This window comes from Gossypium raimondii, chromosome 8 (assembly GCF_025698545.1).
Source record: "Gossypium raimondii isolate GPD5lz chromosome 8, ASM2569854v1, whole genome shotgun sequence".
In the NCBI taxonomy this organism is placed as follows: Eukaryota; Viridiplantae; Streptophyta; class Magnoliopsida; order Malvales; family Malvaceae; genus Gossypium; species Gossypium raimondii.
The window spans coordinates 61,736,603-61,754,790 of NC_068572.1; the positions used below are offsets into that span (position 1 = coordinate 61,736,603).

The 18,188-nt window shown below is 30.9% G+C and overlaps 3 protein-coding genes across 3 annotated transcripts; 2 read left to right on the forward strand and 1 right to left on the reverse strand.

Annotated features, from left to right (window-relative positions):
• Positions 1-308: 308 nt before the first annotated feature.
• LOC105792903 (probable lactoylglutathione lyase, chloroplastic) lies at positions 309-4,384 on the reverse strand. The gene is made up of 9 exons (XM_012621750.2): positions 4,028-4,384; positions 2,747-2,954; positions 2,450-2,574; positions 2,205-2,269; positions 1,891-2,103; positions 1,698-1,745; positions 1,210-1,317; positions 918-1,058; positions 309-680 (listed from the first exon to the last, which is right to left on the reverse strand). The coding sequence occupies exons 1-9, from the start codon at positions 4,176-4,178 to the stop codon at positions 639-641; spliced, it is 1,101 nt and encodes a 366-aa protein (XP_012477204.1). The 5' UTR covers positions 4,179-4,384; the 3' UTR covers positions 309-638.
• A 3,205-nt stretch (positions 4,385-7,589) lies between these two features.
• LOC105792902 (ankyrin repeat-containing protein ITN1) lies at positions 7,590-9,933 on the forward strand. Its single transcript, XM_012621749.2, has 2 exons — positions 7,590-8,247; positions 8,971-9,933. The coding sequence occupies exons 1-2, from the start codon at positions 7,663-7,665 to the stop codon at positions 9,763-9,765; spliced, it is 1,380 nt and encodes a 459-aa protein (XP_012477203.1). The 5' UTR covers positions 7,590-7,662; the 3' UTR covers positions 9,766-9,933.
• A 6,923-nt stretch (positions 9,934-16,856) lies between these two features.
• LOC105793751 (dehydration-responsive element-binding protein 3) lies at positions 16,857-17,826 on the forward strand. The gene has a single exon (XM_012622593.2). The coding sequence runs from the start codon at positions 17,016-17,018 to the stop codon at positions 17,733-17,735; it is 720 nt and encodes a 239-aa protein (XP_012478047.1). The 5' UTR covers positions 16,857-17,015; the 3' UTR covers positions 17,736-17,826.
• Positions 17,827-18,188: the final 362 nt, after the last annotated feature.

Genomic DNA, 18,188 nt, shown 5'->3' on the forward strand with positions numbered 1-18,188 from the left:
ATTTTAATTCAAAATGTATATCACAGCTAATAATAACATGTCACGTGTCATATTGTTATCGATTGATATTTATCTTTGATAAACCAAGATAGAATCGATGGTTCATAGACCATTTATAACTAAAAAATTTTAAGACCAATCTGAAAATTGAAGTATAAATTAGAGGCCAATTTACTAATAACACTTTTCTTTTCGTTACAAATAATTTATTTTGATTGTCTTTGAAAATGTTTGTACCATAATATTATTATTGTATATCCTCAAAAGTATATCTTAAACATAGATGTAAATGTTTGGACTAAAGTGTATGTATAAAACCGATATATTCATTTTTTTTTCAAGATTTTTTAATATATTTAAAAGATCATATTTTTCAATATCCATATCCATATATGTATCGAAAAATATACATAAATGCTTCATTGAAATAAAAACAGGAAGATCACTGAACATACACTTTATATCTAAAGATTTCTTCGCTAACGAATCTAACGGGCTACCCGATTGTCACCGCAAAAACATTTATCTACAAAACGGAATTGGCTGCCATTCTCTATGGAGGCTTTCTTCGACAAATCCTTTCAGCTTGAATTCGAATTTCATAGTCTGAAGGATAAGAACACGAGTTCAACCGAAACTCACTCCAATTCCTTGAGGAAATCAATGTTATCGACGAAAACCTGCAGATAATGACGTAAAGAAGTCTCATAATCCTCACTGACAGAAGAGTCTTTTGTCCAGAAAGTTAATAAAACTCGGTATCAGAGCAATGCATATGAATTAGAGAACAATGTCGATATACTTTTTTCGTTTTTGAGATATAGGTGGTATAGATGAATGAGAAGCAATTAAGAAAAAGAAGTTTGGGTTTCAGAAAGCAAGCATCAATGTATAAATGGCTCAAAAGGTATATATACCGTCTTCCAACCATCGGGATCTAAGCACGCGGTGATCTTGGTGTTAATACCAGGTAAAGGTCCAGGTTCCCGGGTAATTTTTCCACCAAAAAGTCTAACTGCCTCTGCAGTTTTGTAAACGTCATCTGTGCCGATTGCAATCTGCAGAAACGTGATTGATATGCGTTTAACTTGTTTCCGGCATTAAGAAATAAGGTCAGAGAAAACAAGAAGAATCATGAAACATACTGAATGCAGTTACGAAAACAATCTTTTTCACACTGAAGTGAAAAGAAAGCAGAAAATTTTCTACCTGAGCATAAGCATTTCCTTTGTCATAATCAGTGACCCCATAGTTGTACGTTAACTCGAGCACAGCATTTTTATCTTCAGGCCCGTAACCCATCATGGCTATAGTATACTAAAGGAAAATTCACAAACATATGTCAATGTATATTATCTTAATACTGTTACTAAAAGGTTCACGGAATATTTTCATCAATCGCATTAACACAAAAAACCAAAACATATAGCCATAAACAAAGCAATTCAGGACATGGGTGCCGGAAACAGGTATGGTCAGATTTTTCTAAGTTTTTACATGTATATGGAGGATCTTTGGGGATTATATTCTCGTATCCGTGTATTAGACACGAGTGTTGAACATGGTAAATTCAACAAAAATGAAGCGTCAGAGCAACATAAGAATATACACTTGAATCCTCTTTTTCCATGTCTCTCCCTGGAATACATATTTTAACAGTTTCTATTCACCATACAAAATAGAGGAAAGTTATTTACCTTGTACTGTGGATTATCTCGTGTACGAAGAAGCTTCATGCCAAATGCCTGCAACAAAAGGAGATAGAAACTAAGACCTACGGCACGACTTAAACCCCACGCACCAAAAATAATAATAATAAAATAAAAGGGTGTTCATGAAAAAGAATGTGAATAACATCAGATACCGCGGCCCAATATCTGAAACTCTAACCTTCTCATAAAAATTTATGGAACGATCAAGATCGCCTACACGGAGCATTACTTGGCACAAAGGTTCAGGAGTAGGTCCCCTTTCAAGCAGTTCAAACTTGTAACCATCAGGATCCTCAATAAATGCAATTACAGTAGAACCACCTTTCACCGGACCAGGTTCTCGGGTTACTTTTCCACCCTTGGCCTTTACGAGTTCCACGGTCTTGGCAACCTAATCAGGGGAGCATATAAGCATTCTGCTATGCAAACAAGGACATAGCAGTTCTAAGATACATAACAGTCTATCATCTTGTTAAAATAGTTCGAACTTACATCCTCAACAGCAATACCGAAATGACCAAATGCAGTTCCAATGTCATATTTGTCAACTCCATAATCTGGTAATAACATTCAAGGGAAAAAATAATCTATAGCTAAGCTCATATATACTGTCAACTCTAATATTCATGTATACAATAGAAATTTATCTCACATATATATATATATTTATATAGATACATTTCAGATTTATTATAGCCTAGAAAAGCCAATGAGTAGTCCGCTAGGTGATAGCTTACTATAAGTGAGTTCAATAACGAAGTGAGAATCTTCTGGCCCATATCCAAGAAAGGCGTTCGTGTATCTCTCCTCTGGTATGTCTCGTTTCCTCAACAGCTTCATCCCCAGACACTCAGTATAGAATCTGCAACCACAACATATTCGAGTTTGATACAAAGATTCAAACCACAAGATTGTATACAAAAGAATAAATCCATTTACTCACATTCCGCTCACAAGATCAATAAAAAGAAACATGAACAATAGCGTTATCTTTTTTTTTTTAACAACAATAGCATTATCTTGAAATGACATACTTGATGGTCCTATCCAAATCCCCAACTCGATAAACGACATGGAGCATTCTTCGTTTGTCCTTTTCAACCCACTCTAGGGCCTCGGTTTCTTGTGCAGCAGCCGTGCTTGCTCGTACCACATTTCCAACCAGAGGCTTCCCTAGCTTAGTTTCTTCAGTTCTCGACATCTTAGAGGCTTTGAAACCAAAGAATTGCGACTGCGGAACAACTGGATAAGATTTCAAAAGAGATTACATTTACATCAAATATCTTCAAAATCATTTCTTCCATTCTATAAAACTCAATAGAAACTCCAGATATTGTTACTCATTCTCACAATCTGACAAGTGAGAAAAATGAAAGTATTTCAATAAATTAGTCCCTAAATATCACCTAGATTCTAAATTGGTCCCTAAATTTCAAAACATTTTAAATAAGTCCTCAATGTATCAATATTGTATCAGCTAACTATCAATTTAGGTATTAAATGCCAGTTCAGATCTTATATAAAACATTTTAAAAACATGCGAATCAAATTGTAAATACGCTCATATCTATTGTATGAATAACTTGACTTATTAAAAAATTAACTGTGTCCTTAGCATTCAGGAGGACTATTTTTTAACACATCAAATCCAAGCAAATCATACCGTAAGTATATTCATGTAATGTTTACAAATTTGGCTTACATGTTTTAAATATGCTACATCCCAAATTAAGCTGGCATTTAACAATTAAGCTGGTATTGTGTTTTTGGGTGTCTATGCTCCATTTTAGCCTGAGAGCTGTTTTTAGTTGGTACAGGGTGGTTCACATGGTTTAATAGCAATGCTAAGAGCCACAGCTGTGGCCAAACTCGGCAGTCTGTTTAGATGCAAACGACACTTCCCGGACTTTTCTATGACATAATCAGGAAACAAAACCTCCTCGGGGACAATTCCGGACATGTTAGAGGATCGACCGGCTCTCAACAGACAATACCTCACAGACTTCTCTAAACAGAATCAGGGACCCTCGACAAAGCTAATGGTGCGACTGACGATGATACTATACTTTGAGGATTCGATTGAACGTCTTTTGAAGTTTGGGACCAATCTAGAATCTAGGCCATAGTTTGGTACGCCTAGTGCAATTAAGCCTAATATAATTTGCATTATAAATCTGTTCTTTATGAACTCCGGAGATTTCACATCAATGCTCGATTCCATATATTTCTTCAATCAATAATTAAATCAGTAAAAGAAATTCTAGGGCATAAGAGGAAATTAAATTGATATAAACACACACACAAATTCTGCTTACCGCTGCCGAGATTAGAGAAACCGAGGTGCCGGTGAAGGTGAACCGGAGAAAGGGAAACACCAAACCGCGATGAAGAAACACCGCCGGAGCACCTAAACGGAGATAACGAAGGTCGTATTGAGGACGACGCCATGGGAATTATCCTCACCATCTTCAAGAATACTAAATTTTGTTTATTTTAAAAACAACAAATGAAAATTCCAATCAGTTTCAATTTCCTAGCAGAGCTGTCTATGACTGTGACCGTAACTGTAGCCTTTTCTCCCTCTACCTGAGTTTCGTTTCTTTGTTTCTCTGCTTTTGTCTGTGCAAAGTGGTAACCCAGAGTGCGTGAGCGAGGGTGAGTGAGGTTGTGAATTAACGATGATATAAAAATTTTATTTTAGTCCCTCTATAATTTTTAAAATTCGAAAATTAAATTAATTTATCATTGACAATTAAATTTGGTTATTCCGTCCCCTTTTATCGTAAAAATGTATCATGCGTCGCATTCTTCATCATGTTTGGGGTAAATTGAAATAAAATCAAAACTTTAAATACTTAATTGAGAATTTAAAACCCAATCTTACATTAAATTTTAATGAGGTAATTCTTTATTTTGGTAATAGATTTATATTGTTTATTATTATAGTAATATTTTATATTTTTAATTATTTTTTGTATTTTTTTAATTTCGAAATTGCATATATGTATTTGATAATTGGTGTGTATATATAATATATTTAAAAATCTTAAAATCGATTTTGTATTATATTTAAAATAAAAAAAGTAAGAAAATAAAAATTTTCTAACCCACCCTTTTTGAGGGTTGCATTGCCTTTATGTGATCCACAATTTGTCCTCGACAAAGATAAGATGCTCCTTTTATTTTTATTTTTAGTTTCTAACTCAAAAAATGTGAACCGTTCTTTATAATCAATCAAGGCCTAATCTATCCTTTTCTAATATAATAATTATACATTGAATTTACTTTTGCTAATACTTAAATCTGTCTTGTTTGGTGTTGGATTTTTTCTCATTTTTATTTTCAATTTACTTTTCATGACTTCGGTGAATTGAGTCTGAATTCGATCGGCATAGGATGCTGTTGTAAATGCAGGAAGACATGTGCTTCAAGTGTATTGAAACGCATTATCCTCCTATTTATGACCCCCTTAAAATGGAAAGTTTTTCATTTAGCCCTTTAAGATTTTTAAAATTTTAAATTAGTAAATATAAAATTGTACTTTGGTCCTCTCTAAAAATGATAAAAATTTGATTTAATCCTTTAACATTTATAAAGATATAGGCTATTAAAATGGTGGAATTACATTTTTACTATCATAAAAATTACAATTTAATTCCGGCTCCCTAAAAATTTTTTTTGACTCCGTCCATGTTAGTTCTAAGCATTATCTTTAAAAAGAACAGATATGATTAAAACCCATTATGCGATTACTCAAAAAAATATCTCATAAGTTCAGATATATTTCAATTTAATTTATGCTTTTATATTAATTTTATTCTAATTATAATTATTTAAACTTATATAATTTGTAATTAAAGGTGTTCATGACCAGCAGCCCACTAGTTTCGATTGGTCTGATCCGCTTTGGACTTGCTTGAATTCATTGTTCAAAATTTTAAAATATATATATAATTAATTTTAGGTTAATATTTATATATTTTTATAAATAGATTAAATAGAAAATACTATATTATATCTTAAACAATGAAATTCGCCATTTGCGCGGGTTGGACGGTTTGGAAAATTTTTAAAAACAAACCTAGGCCCTATCTATACAATTTAATCAAATCAAATCCTTTCACTCAACTATTTTTTATCCATTTTATTCATTTGAACCTTTTAAAACTAAATATTTAGTCACTCTTTCGTTCGACTTTTGTTTTATTGGCCTGATAATAAATTTAGGCCCTCAATGTTTGTACATTTTATCAAATTGATCCTAAATCTAAAAGGACAAATTTTCTAAACATTGCTTGGATTGGACATGTGGCACTCCGAGAGATGCTAGAAAGACACCCATGGATGGTCCTTTGCTTCTCGTCTTTCAAATTGTCACCAGCTATCCAACCTCTCGGACGAACACCAACATCAAACCAACTGCTACTATAGCCTAGCTATCCACTTTTCAGTCTAAACACTCATACAATTGTGAACACTCCTTTCAAATGCTGTGAAGCTCTACCTGATAATAACAATATTGTATTGACTCAAAGGAATAACAGAATGAATCCCACCACATACATCTCCCACGCATTCCATATAGCAACTCCTTAATAACAATCTGTCATGTCACAACTATCAGACAAATGAGTATCTCATATAAATACCTTTCAAGATGAGGGAAAAAGGATCTACTTTTGCATAGCAACCTTGAGCATTTACTCTTTACACCTAGGCTTCTCAGCCTTCGTAGCAATCTTACTCCTCTTGTCCTTTCTTGGTTCTCTACATATTTAAGTGAATTGAACTCCTTTCCATCACCCTCATCTCCTCTTTGTATCCTCCCTTATTGATACCACTCATCAACAAAAAATTATATTTTATATGTCGAAATATTAATAACAAGTTATAATAAATTATTTTCTTATATTTTTATCGAAATATAATAATACTAGCGAATTTGAATACCATTTAAATAAATATTTTAATTTTACAACATTATATTTAAAATGAATATTTTATATTCATAAAAGCAACTTTCGAGAGTGCTAAAGCTTAAATCATGAACTAAACTTTTCATCACCACGTTTTAAAATCACTCATCCATTGTACTTTTAAAAACGTTTTCAAAAATAATACTAAACTAGCATTAGAGAATGGTGAAAGTATTTGTTAATTTAGGATTAAATCAAATTAGTCCTCTATTATAAAATAGGTAAAATTAGTTATCATACAATTAAAGAATAATTAAATAAGGTCAAATTATAACGAAGTTAATATTATTGTTTAAATAATTATCTGAAATTTATTTTTATTTGTAATTCACTTCAAACAAATAAATTTCATTTGCAAAACCACAAAAGCTTTCAAAATATGAATTACGCTAAACAAGAATTTACATATTTTAAACGATGAGACGTTAATTACATTAAAATTTGATCTTATTTGATTTTTTTAATAACATAGCGATCAATTTCATCATGTCCTTGTAATTTAAGTGCCTATGGTTAAAGTACCATAAAGGCTCATATATTAAGAGTTAGATTATATTTTACTTTTTCTACTAAAACAATGAACAAATTAGTCCTGTACCTTAAACCAAAGAGTAAATTAGTTATTTCTGTTAAAAATTTTATTAATTTATATTGTTAAAAACTGGCTGCAAGAATATCTAGACAATGCCATGTAATGTGTTATATATACCTTATGCCGATGTATAGAAACTAATTTTTAACAATTACGGTAATTTTACCAAATACTTACCAATTGCTTTCACCCTAGAGAACTATGCAGGTTCTAGAGGAACCTTATCACGTCACAGTTATGGAGCTTATTACCTTATTGTCAATAATGTTGACCAATTAAGGTTGACTCTGCAATACAAAAGAGGTTCGTTCTTCCATGAAATTTTTGCATCAAAATTATTGAGTTTAACCCCCAAAAACCGCTTAAACAGCGAGTTTCCGCCATGGACGAGAAGCTATTCGAAGCTTCTCGCAAAGGCGAAACCTCAACTTTACTTCAACTCATCGAAGAAGATCCACTCATCCTCGAAGACAACACCCACCACGCTTCACTGGAGACTCCGTTGCACGTATCCTCCTCTCACGGCCACGCCGATTTCGTTCGCCAAATCCTCAAGCAAAATCCAGGTCTCGCCAAAACAGCGAATCGCAAAGGGTACACCCCACTTCACTTGGCCTCCGCGAACGGACACGTCGAAACGGTGAACGAGTTGCTGAAAATCGAAAGGGAGATCGGCGGCCACGAGCTTTGTAGAAGGAAAGATGATAAGGGCCGTGTTGCTTTGCATTTAGCGGTGATTAAAGGACGGGAAAGAGTCGTCGGAGAATTGGTAATGGCTTGCCCGGAATCTATTAAAGAGATTACTGACAAAAAGGAGACGATTTTGCATTTAGCTGGGAAGAATGAAAATGGATGTAAATTTGTTAAGGGTTTAATTGATGGGATTAAAGCTAAAGAGATGTTGAATTTGAAGGATGAAGATGGTAACACCGTGTTGCACTTGGCTACTTTGAGGAAACAGCATGAGGTATATGTATTGGTGACTTTATATTTTAAAATTTTAGCTTTCATTTAATTTAGTTTGATTCGGGTTATTTTTAAGTTTATTTACTTTTTATTCGCGTGGTTCAGATTTTCAAGTCACGAAGAGAGAAAGATAGAAATTATTTTTTAAAATTTTATTATTTAGGGTTAAAGTGTAATTTTACTATACACTAACCTATAATTTTATAAAATTTAAAGGAGTCAAAATGATATTTTCCCATTTTAGGGGGCCCGTTTGATCACCTCAAATTCGAATCATTTTGAGTTTCAGCTGTTTTGGAATCGGAGTTCAGGATCTCAAGTTCGAACCATTACAAGTTCTATCTATTTTAAATTCAAATCACTTCGAATTTAAATTAGATTTTAGTTTAGGCTTGATGGCTTCAAGTTGTTAGCTTTTATGATTAAAATCAAGTTTAGGGTTCAAGTTATCGGGATTTGCTTTTTATTTAAAAATTTTAATTCAATTGCGGACTTCGTTTGTATCTTCCTTCAAAATTTGCATAATATTAAATATATTTATTGAGTTTATTATGATTTTTTCTCATGATGTTATGGATTTATTGATGACAAGTTTTTAGGAAAATGCTGACACACTAAACTATTAGATTAGAATTTTTTAAATCAGATTTAATTTTAAGGACTAAATTTTGATTATTGTCAAAGTACATGTACTAACAATATAATTTTAAACTTTTTTATGCAGGTAATGAATTTACTACTACAACAACCTGAACTTGATGTGAACGCAGTGAATTCCAATAATCTAAAGGCTTTGGATATATTGCTAAAAGGTCCAAAGCAATCAAATGATGAAGAGATTGCCCACATGCTCCATCTTGCAAGCATGCCAAAACTCGAAAACCAAGTATTAACCGACCCATCTCGACCTAACAATGCAGTGGTCGATGCAGTGGTCGAAGTAGACATGACGATGAAAGACTCAACCTCGAAAAAGAATAACGTGGATTCTTTCAAATGGCTCGAGGAAATGCGAAGAGGTACCACGGTAGCGGCAGTACTAATAGCTACCGTGACATTCGAAGTAGCATTGAATCCTCCTGGGGGAGTTTGGCAAGACGGGGGAAATGTAGATTCGAACGTGGATAGTCCGCTTACGGGGAACCACATACAAGGCAAATCGATTGCGGGAGACGTCTCGCCGAAGAGCCTAACTTGGTTCTTGGTGTGGGACTCCATTGGATTCTTGGCATCCATGAATATTATAGTAATGTTGACGATCCCTTCCAAGCTCAAAGCGAATTCAATCCGATGGGAGTACGTTCGGTTAATGATGTGGTTTGTGATTGCTTCTGTTCATATGGTCTTCCTATACGGTGTCCAATTGACAACTCCTTCGTATATTTTCCAACGAGCAGTGATAGCGCCTTTCGTGTTCTTTTACGGTGTTGTCGGTTTATTAGCCCTCCGTTCAGGGTGGTCGCTAGTGACAGATTGGCGCAACCTAGCTAAAGAGATATGGAATAAGAAAAAAAGATAAAACAACATTTTGCAACAGACAACCATAACAAACATAATACTGCACTAAGGATTATGCAGATTAAGTTGTTGTAGCATATTAGAGGTTACTGGTTGTTTAAACACGTAATATTCTCTTATTTAAGTATTTGAAGGATTTGTGTTTAATTAAAAGTTATTGTTCTATCCATTAATGGTAAAATAAAAACTCCGTAATTAAATTTATAATTATCTCAGAATGCAAAATTAATTATCCTTAATTAAATAGCAATTTACATTGTTATATAGTTATAGAAGTATATGGATCCATAATGAAAATGATACTTTGGGGTTTAAACTTGAAATCCCATAAATCATTATTTCAGCAATAAATTTGGTCGGCCCAAAGGAGTCCTTAGCCCATTAATGATACTATAATTGGTACTTGTGGAGGAAAAATAAATTATACATATATATTAATTATTTTTTAGAGTATATTTTTCAATTTATTAAATATAGAGGTTTTTTTATACAATTTATTAAATTTGGTTGGCCCAAAGGAGTCCTTAGTTCATTATAAGTTCTTATTATATCTGTTCTTTTTTATATAAGAAATAGAATTATCCATAGCCCCTCCCCAATCCTTAAATAGGAAATAACGCGCTTTACCGAACTCGAACCCACGTTCTCTTACACTGACAACAATATTGATGCCAATCGAGCTAAGACTCAATCGGTAAAAAAATTTTGTACCTTTTTAAAAACACTTTTCTTATACTCATATATAGACTTAAATTTGAACAAAGAAAATAGGAAAAGAGTGCACAATCATATCATCAATAAAAACATAATTCTCATAAAAAAATCAACAAAACAATTTGAAAAAATCATAAAAATAGAAAAAATGAATTATTAAAAAAATCTAACACAAAACATAGAAAAAGGGTTTGGTTTGGCCATTCATTATGTATAGGATAAAAACCAAAACACAAAATAAAGCTAAGCTATAGCTTTTCTACCCTTAGGGTTTTGGTTTTACTAGTAGATGATAAATGAAATTTTATTATTTTAGAAAAGGGTAAATATAAAATTATACATAAATTTTGTTTTAATGTGCAAATTGATACATGAATTTTTATCCGTGTAACTATACATATGATTTTTTATTGTAGTTCAAATATACACATGCAACTCGATTTTGATTCAATTATTTATATTTAAATAAATAAACATATCAATTTATTTTAATATTAAAAATATAATTAGTATGTGCAACATGTTAATGTAAAATAATGTTATATCAATAATTATGTTAGTGGTTTGTAAAAAATGGATCAAATTAACATTTTAATGTATAAAATTACACAAAATCAAAGTTAATGTATGTTAGCAATATTATGGCATGTGCTATATTGATTGGTTGTCCTTTTTTAGCTTTTTAGGTGAAATGATCACAAAGAAAAGTAAAACTGCAAGAAAAAGTATCAAATTACACAACATGTACATGTTGAGAGGGTTAAATTTTTTTGGAATAAATACTAAATCGTAATGATTTATAAATATTGAGAGTTAAAGTTGCTACCATGCCAATTTTAAAAGCTGCCACCATTACCCAACAGCGACCAAAAAAGATAAAATTGAATCGTTAGGAGACCATTTTTTAACTTTTTATAGTCGGATGACCAAAACTTTTTTACCAATAGTTTAGTGATCGAAAAAGAAATTTACTAAGAATTGGGTGACTACTAGTGTAGTTTACCCGTAAATTTAAAAATAAAGGAAAATGGCACAAAAACAAATTTATTTCATCAATTAGATTCTTTGTTTTTAACAGCTCACAAACATGGTATTGATTTGAGACACTTTTGTAGTTTTGTTATATGAGGAAGAACATTAACTTGGGTAAGAGAATTTAGGCCATTGTTATTTTTTGCTAAATTCAAAGACTAGTAGTTTTTTTAGGTTTTGTCTTTTAAGAATAGGATTGTTTGTTTGTCACCATAAATTTGATAGATAAAAATTAAATTTGAGATTAAAAAATTATAAATTTATATTTTTTTCCTATTATAAATTCTGACTATATCTATTCTTTTTGACATATTGCTTAAAATTATTCATAGCCCTCCCCAACCCATATAAATAGGAAGATAATGCGCTTCAATGCACTTGAAGCCAGGACCTCCTGTATTGGCAACAATACTCATGCCAATCGAGCTAAGACTCAATCAACATAAAATCGGTACCTCAACGTTTATAATGTTATTAGTTAGTTTAAATATTTTATTCTAATTAAAATGTTAACGTGAATTTTTAGAATTGTTAACATCGTTAAAATCATTTATAAAATTCAAGTTCATTATAAAGTCATTTTTGTCACGTGATTTTTGAGTGAGTACATTTTTTTTAAAAATTTAGAATGTCACACCAGTAGCTTTAATAGATTAATTTTAATAGTGCTAACAACTGAACTTAATTTTTTAATCCAAAAATAAATTGATTACATACTTAAAAATAAAAATATAAGATGAAATTTTAAACAATATAAAAATACAGAAACTCTGAACATACTGTTTAGTAAAAATAATTAAAATAAAAGTAATTCAATTAATGAAGAGGAAATAAATAATTAAAAATATTAAAAATAACCTTCCGAATTAATCTCTTCCAATCATGTCATTATCATGTTGGAGTGATTAAAAAGAAAGTCCAAGGACAAACGATGATAATCACATGACAATGAAAGCATTTTGATGTTTAATTTTTCTTTAAAAATTTTAAATTTCATTAAATCAACGACACTTGGTGAATTTTTGGTGTCAGGTTAAACTCTATCAATTGAAATTTAGATTTCTTAATATAAATATATATACAAATTTATTCACCGACCGACTGATCGACTCATTCTTACCCAAGCTTGGGTAAGAATAGTTTCCTCTCAAGCTGCCCTAACTCGGATATTTAGTACATTATTAGTGAAGTTCAAAAACTCCACAAATATGACAATTTTTAATTTAATTGTGAAGTTAGATAAATATATTGTTAATATGCTAAATAATAACCCTAAATATTAATACGAAAGTATATTTATTAATAGGGCAACGTACTTTTTTTATTCCACAAATAACCTTAAAAAATTGATATGTGCCTCTTTTTTTAAATATTTTACTATACTCTTATAGGACACTTGCCAACCCTCTAACTCTACTGATGGAGTCTAAAAGCTCTACAGACAATGTAATAACAATTTCCCTTATGAGTATTATATTAGTTTTTTAAAATCGAGTCACTGCCCAACTTGACTCAGCTCATAAACATCCATGTATACTATAAAACTTTGATTTTGTGCAATTTTACACATGAAATTTTCAATTGATTCGATTTTTACAAATCACCGACACAATTATTAATATACAACAATTTACCTTTATATATTGCATATTTATCTAATACGTAAATAAATTGATGTATTTATTATTTAAACGTGTACAATCGAATCAAAATTGAAATTTCATATGTATAATTGCACCAAATAAAATTCACGTATCAAATTACACATTGAATCAAAATTATTCATGGCTTTGCATTTTCTTTGATTTATTTATTTTCTAATAAGTCATTTTCAATGTTTCAAGCATTCCAAAATAAGTAGAATATTGGAAAAGTCACAGTGTACGTGTTCTTCTTCATTTGAATTAAGGATATTACTTTTTTCAAGAATTGGATCCGTGATATGATATGAATATTTCTAACAAATAAGCTTTTGATTATTAAAGTGTTAGACTCGTAAAAACAATATCTAATATAAAATTTAGATATGGAAGTATATTTAAATCCATCGATTTCTTGAAATATTTAAATCTTGTGGTTTTGATCTTTCAAACTAACACACAAATAGTTCAGAGAACGTGACTCTCTCTTTTCTAAAGATAAGATGTTAAAAAAAGTTACGTGTGTGTAATTTGGGAACCATAACCCTAATATATATGACTTTTGCACATTAACCCCAATTTCTAATTAGCCCATCATTAATTAGAAATTAGTTACCAGACCATCTACACATATTTGGCCTGTACTTTATTTAATAACTAAAGTCTAATAAACCTTAATCAAATTAGACCACTTTTAAATTGGGCTAACTTTTTATGATAGTAAATAGTAATATGTACTTACTCTTCTTATATATGCGATGTCCATATTTTCCAATATAAAGCACTCTCGAATATATTGTTATTTCATGGATTCCATTTATTGTAATTCATTCATATATGAGTTGAGAGGGTAACATCGGTGTACTCGTTTAAAGGTTGAGTTATTTATCTAAATTTGAAGTTGAGTCTAAAATTTAGGAGGTTTGGGACAAAAATAATAGGTTTAAAGATGGGTTTAGACAAAAAAATTTGAATTTGATTAAAATATAAGTTGGACTCGAGCTCAAACATTCAAAGCTTGACCCCAACCTGACTTGTTTTCTAAGTGTAATATATTATAGGGTAAACTACATTAGTAGTTACTCAACTATGAAAAGTTACAAAACGGTCACCCGACTATTCAATTTTGTCTTTTTTTAGTCACTCAACTATATTATATTTTTGGGTGTTTCTATTTTTCCGTTAGCTAGTTAATGATAAATAAAATAAATTTGAATAGTTGGGTGATCATTTTGCAATTTTTCATAGTTGAGTGACCAAAAAATTGTACTAATAGTTATGTGACTATTTTGTAGCTTTTCATAGTTAGATAACAAAATAAAACCATAATTGGGTTACGTCTATTGTAGTTTACCCTATATCATATTATATTATTTTTGCACATTATATAGTTTGTAAGGCGTTGTCATTAAACTATATTAATATATATAAATATTATGATATAAACATTTTAAATATATATTATGTTTGATTATATTTAAAATATTAAATATTTAATTAAAATAGTTTAAATATTTTTATAAATACTACGGTGGATCTAAAATGAGCTTGATTAGCCATTTACAAATATAAGTGAAATTTGACAAATTTTGAGACCTATATTTTAGACTAAGTTGAGCTTAAACAAGCATAAAGTGTACTAATATCATACATAAATCCAATATGAACCCAATCAATGAATACCTTTAATTGTAGGATATAATAAAGAAAAATTAAATAGATAAAAAGAATGGGATGCGTGGCAATTTTTTTAACCACATGTGAAGTTAAAAGAGTGCATTGACAGTGTACCAACTACAAATCTTTAATATAGACATATATGTAGTTAATATTCGATATGTTGTCATTAGAATATTTTAATTCCCCAAGTGGACATGTTTCAGGGTCGGATTATCCGTCCAAATTTGAAAGTCCACCGAAAACTTAAAAATGTTTAGATAAAAATATTAAATTCAAAAATTAACTTAGGCAAAAAAAAACTAGTAAAATAAAAATATATAATTACTAAATATTAAATAAAAATAATTATAGCTTTGAAAAATTAAAAAAATGTATATGTCCGGGCCTAAATAGATTTGGTTATCCATTAATAAATATAGACAGATTTTGGTAAAATTTGAGTCTAGTATTTTGAACTGCATTGAGCTTAGGCAATTATGTACAATATTGATACCATGCATGGATCCAACTCGAATTTGGTTAAACTCGACTCATGAACATCTCCATCATTGAGTTATAAAAGTATAAAAATAATAATATTTAAATATTATAGGCATTAGAGTTTGATTTCGATCTCAAACAACCCATTCCGTCTCCCGATTATTTTATATAATGTTATAAATAGTAATTTGAACTTTCAAGCTAACCCCGTTAAAAATTATGAAAAATAAAATAAAAATAAAAATTAATGGCATCTCATCCTATTATTTGCGACAAATGATAGCATGTCTAAAGAAGATTAGACCATCGAATGTGGATCAACCACATATAGCAAAGCTTTGAGGTCAACAAAATGGTTAAAAAAACATCATGTAAAATCTAGTCCCCAAACTTAACATTTTTTTCACATTAGTCTCAAAACATAACATTTTTCAATTTGGTCACTAAAATTAGATTTCGGTAAAGTGTGATGATGTGGCACTTTAATATATATATATATATAGGTGATGACGTGGCACTGTGATGATGTGGAACTTTTAAAATTAGATTTCTTTAAAGTATTTTGTACTTTTATAGATTATATATAGGTGATGACATGGCACTGTACGAATGTGTCACATCATCACGCTTTAATGGAATTCAAGTTCATGAATCAAATTGATTTTTTTTGTTAAATTCTAAGATTAATATGGACAAAAAATCTAAAAACCAAATTGAAAAATAACCAACTTATGTTATATCATGCTATTAAACTCGTTAGTTGAGATATAAATAAATGTGGATATACGTAAGAGGTCCCTCTATTATTAAGTGAATCAATTTAGTCCATGTGCTACTAAAAATAATCAAATTAGGTCAAATTATAATAGAGTTATCATTTATTGTTTAGAAAAGCTAACTTTTTGAAGTTTTATGATTCGTAAATGAAATCTTTTGTTTGGAATTGAACGCAATTGAAAAACAATAATTTTCAAGATATTTTATATAGAATAAATGTTAGCACTATTACAATTGAACTTATTTGATTATTTTAATAGTATTGGGACTAATTTGATCCAATCCCTATATTAAGGGATCTCCAAGGTATTTTAACCTTTGAATAAATCGTTATTACTAATATTATTATCCGGATAATCTCAAAATTATACATGATGTTTGATTCAATGTGCAATTTGATACATGAATTTTAATTTTGATTCATACACATTTAAAGAAATAAATATATTAATTTATTTTATATTAGATAAATATAATTATTTATGTATATAATATATATAAACGTAAAATGATGTGTTATATCAATAACTATGTTAATAAATTGTTAAAATTAAATTAAATCAAATCAAAATTACATATTTGACCAAAATTGAGGGATAATTTTAAGATTTAACCCCTATTATTGGTATTAAACAAATCATTATTTAAATCACTGAGATATCGTTAAAAATCAATGGTCGGTCGAGTTGGTCCGTTATATTACCGTGAGAAAATTACTTATAAAACGCCTACGTTTTGCCTCAAATTTCGTTGTTTCCTTCCACTTTCCCTCTCTTTCCTTTCTCTCTTTCCTCTCATTTCCTTTTTTCTTTTTCCTCTCTTAGAAAACCCACCAAGAAAAAAAAACCCTAACTGCATTTTTTGTCTTCATAAACTCATAAAAACTTGCATGATTTACATAATACTAGCATTATATTAAAAAAAGGCAATGGCTGACTCACCAAACTCGGAATCTGAGTTGATCACTCGCAGCAATAAGTCTTATGATGGTAAACAGAGATCGGGAACTGACCCGGTACCCGAAAAGCGTCGTCCGAGGGATAGTATTAGTAAGCACCCGGTTTACCGTGGGGTCCGAATGCGGGCGTGGGGTAAATGGGTATCCGAAATCCGTGAGCCCCGAAAAAAGAGCCGGATCTGGTTAGGTACTTACTCGACGCCGGAAATGGCGGCACGTGCTCACGACGTTGCCGCGTTGAGCATCAAGGGTAACTCGGCGATCCTCAACTTCCCTGAACTCGCTGAGTTGTTGCCGCGTCCGGTTTCTAACTCGCCCCGTGATGTCCAAGCCGCCGCCGCTAAAGCAGCCGCAATGGAGTTTTTAAGTAATAATACTAATAACAACGTCGATGCTACGACGTTGTTTTTGTCTTCTTCGTCTTCGTCATCGATGAACATGGATGACGTGTCGACACCTGAGGAGCTGAGCCAGATAGTGGAGTTGCCGAGTTTAGGGACAAGTTACGAATCTGTTGAGTCAGGGACGGAGTTCGTGTGCATGGACCCGGTTGACGGGTGGCTGTTGAATCCCAGTGGCATGCCTTGGTATGATGAAGATAATAACGGGTATTTCGGGGATGAAATTCCAATGCAAATGCAAGAAAATACAATTACAAATGGGTTTAGTCCTTTACTATGGAATCATTAAGGTCAAATTATCTCCTTAGCCTATGAAAAATTTTGAAATTTAGTATTTAAATTTAAAAAATTTAAATTCTTTTAAGATTTTCAATTAAAAATTTAATCAATTTGTTCTTACTTTTAACCATGCTTAATTACCCACTCCATAATAATTTGCTTAATTAATTTAGAGGACAGACTTAATAAAAATCTGTTCTTTAAACCACTGTACAGTAAAATTATATTTAGTCCTTTAAAAAAATTATAATTTAATTTCAACGTTAAAAGAGTTCTCTGGATTTCCTCCTACTTAAGAGTTTGACAAGACCAGAAGAAAAAATCTCAAATTTCGCTCAAGAAAATATTGCTCATTAGTGCATAATCTTAAATAAATAAATAAATAAAAGTATGCTTTTTGACCAAATTGCCCTCATCTATATTCTCAAATCCTGAATTTATATTTGATACCTTAAAATATGCA

Bases quoted from the DNA above. Each gene is read 5' to 3' on its own strand.
- LOC105792902 (XM_012621749.2), top strand. From the start codon at position 7,663: ATGGACGAGAAGCTATTCGAAGCTTCTCGCAAAGGCGAAACCTCAACT. The intron at 8,248-8,970 runs GTATATGTATTG...TTTTTTATGCAG, and splicing joins CTTTGAGGAAACAGCATGAG to GTAATGAATTTACTACTACA.
- LOC105792903 (XM_012621750.2), bottom strand. From the start codon at position 4,178: ATGGTGAGGATAATTCCCATGGCGTCGTCCTCAATACGACCTTCGTTA. The intron at 1,746-1,890 runs GTTAGAGTTTCA...CTTTTGTTGCAG, and splicing joins CCATAAATTTTTATGAGAAG to GCATTTGGCATGAAGCTTCT. The intron at 1,059-1,209 runs GTAGAAAATTTT...ACGTTTCTGCAG, and splicing joins AAGGAAATGCTTATGCTCAG to ATTGCAATCGGCACAGATGA.
- LOC105793751 (XM_012622593.2), top strand. From the start codon at position 17,016: ATGGCTGACTCACCAAACTCGGAATCTGAGTTGATCACTCGCAGCAAT.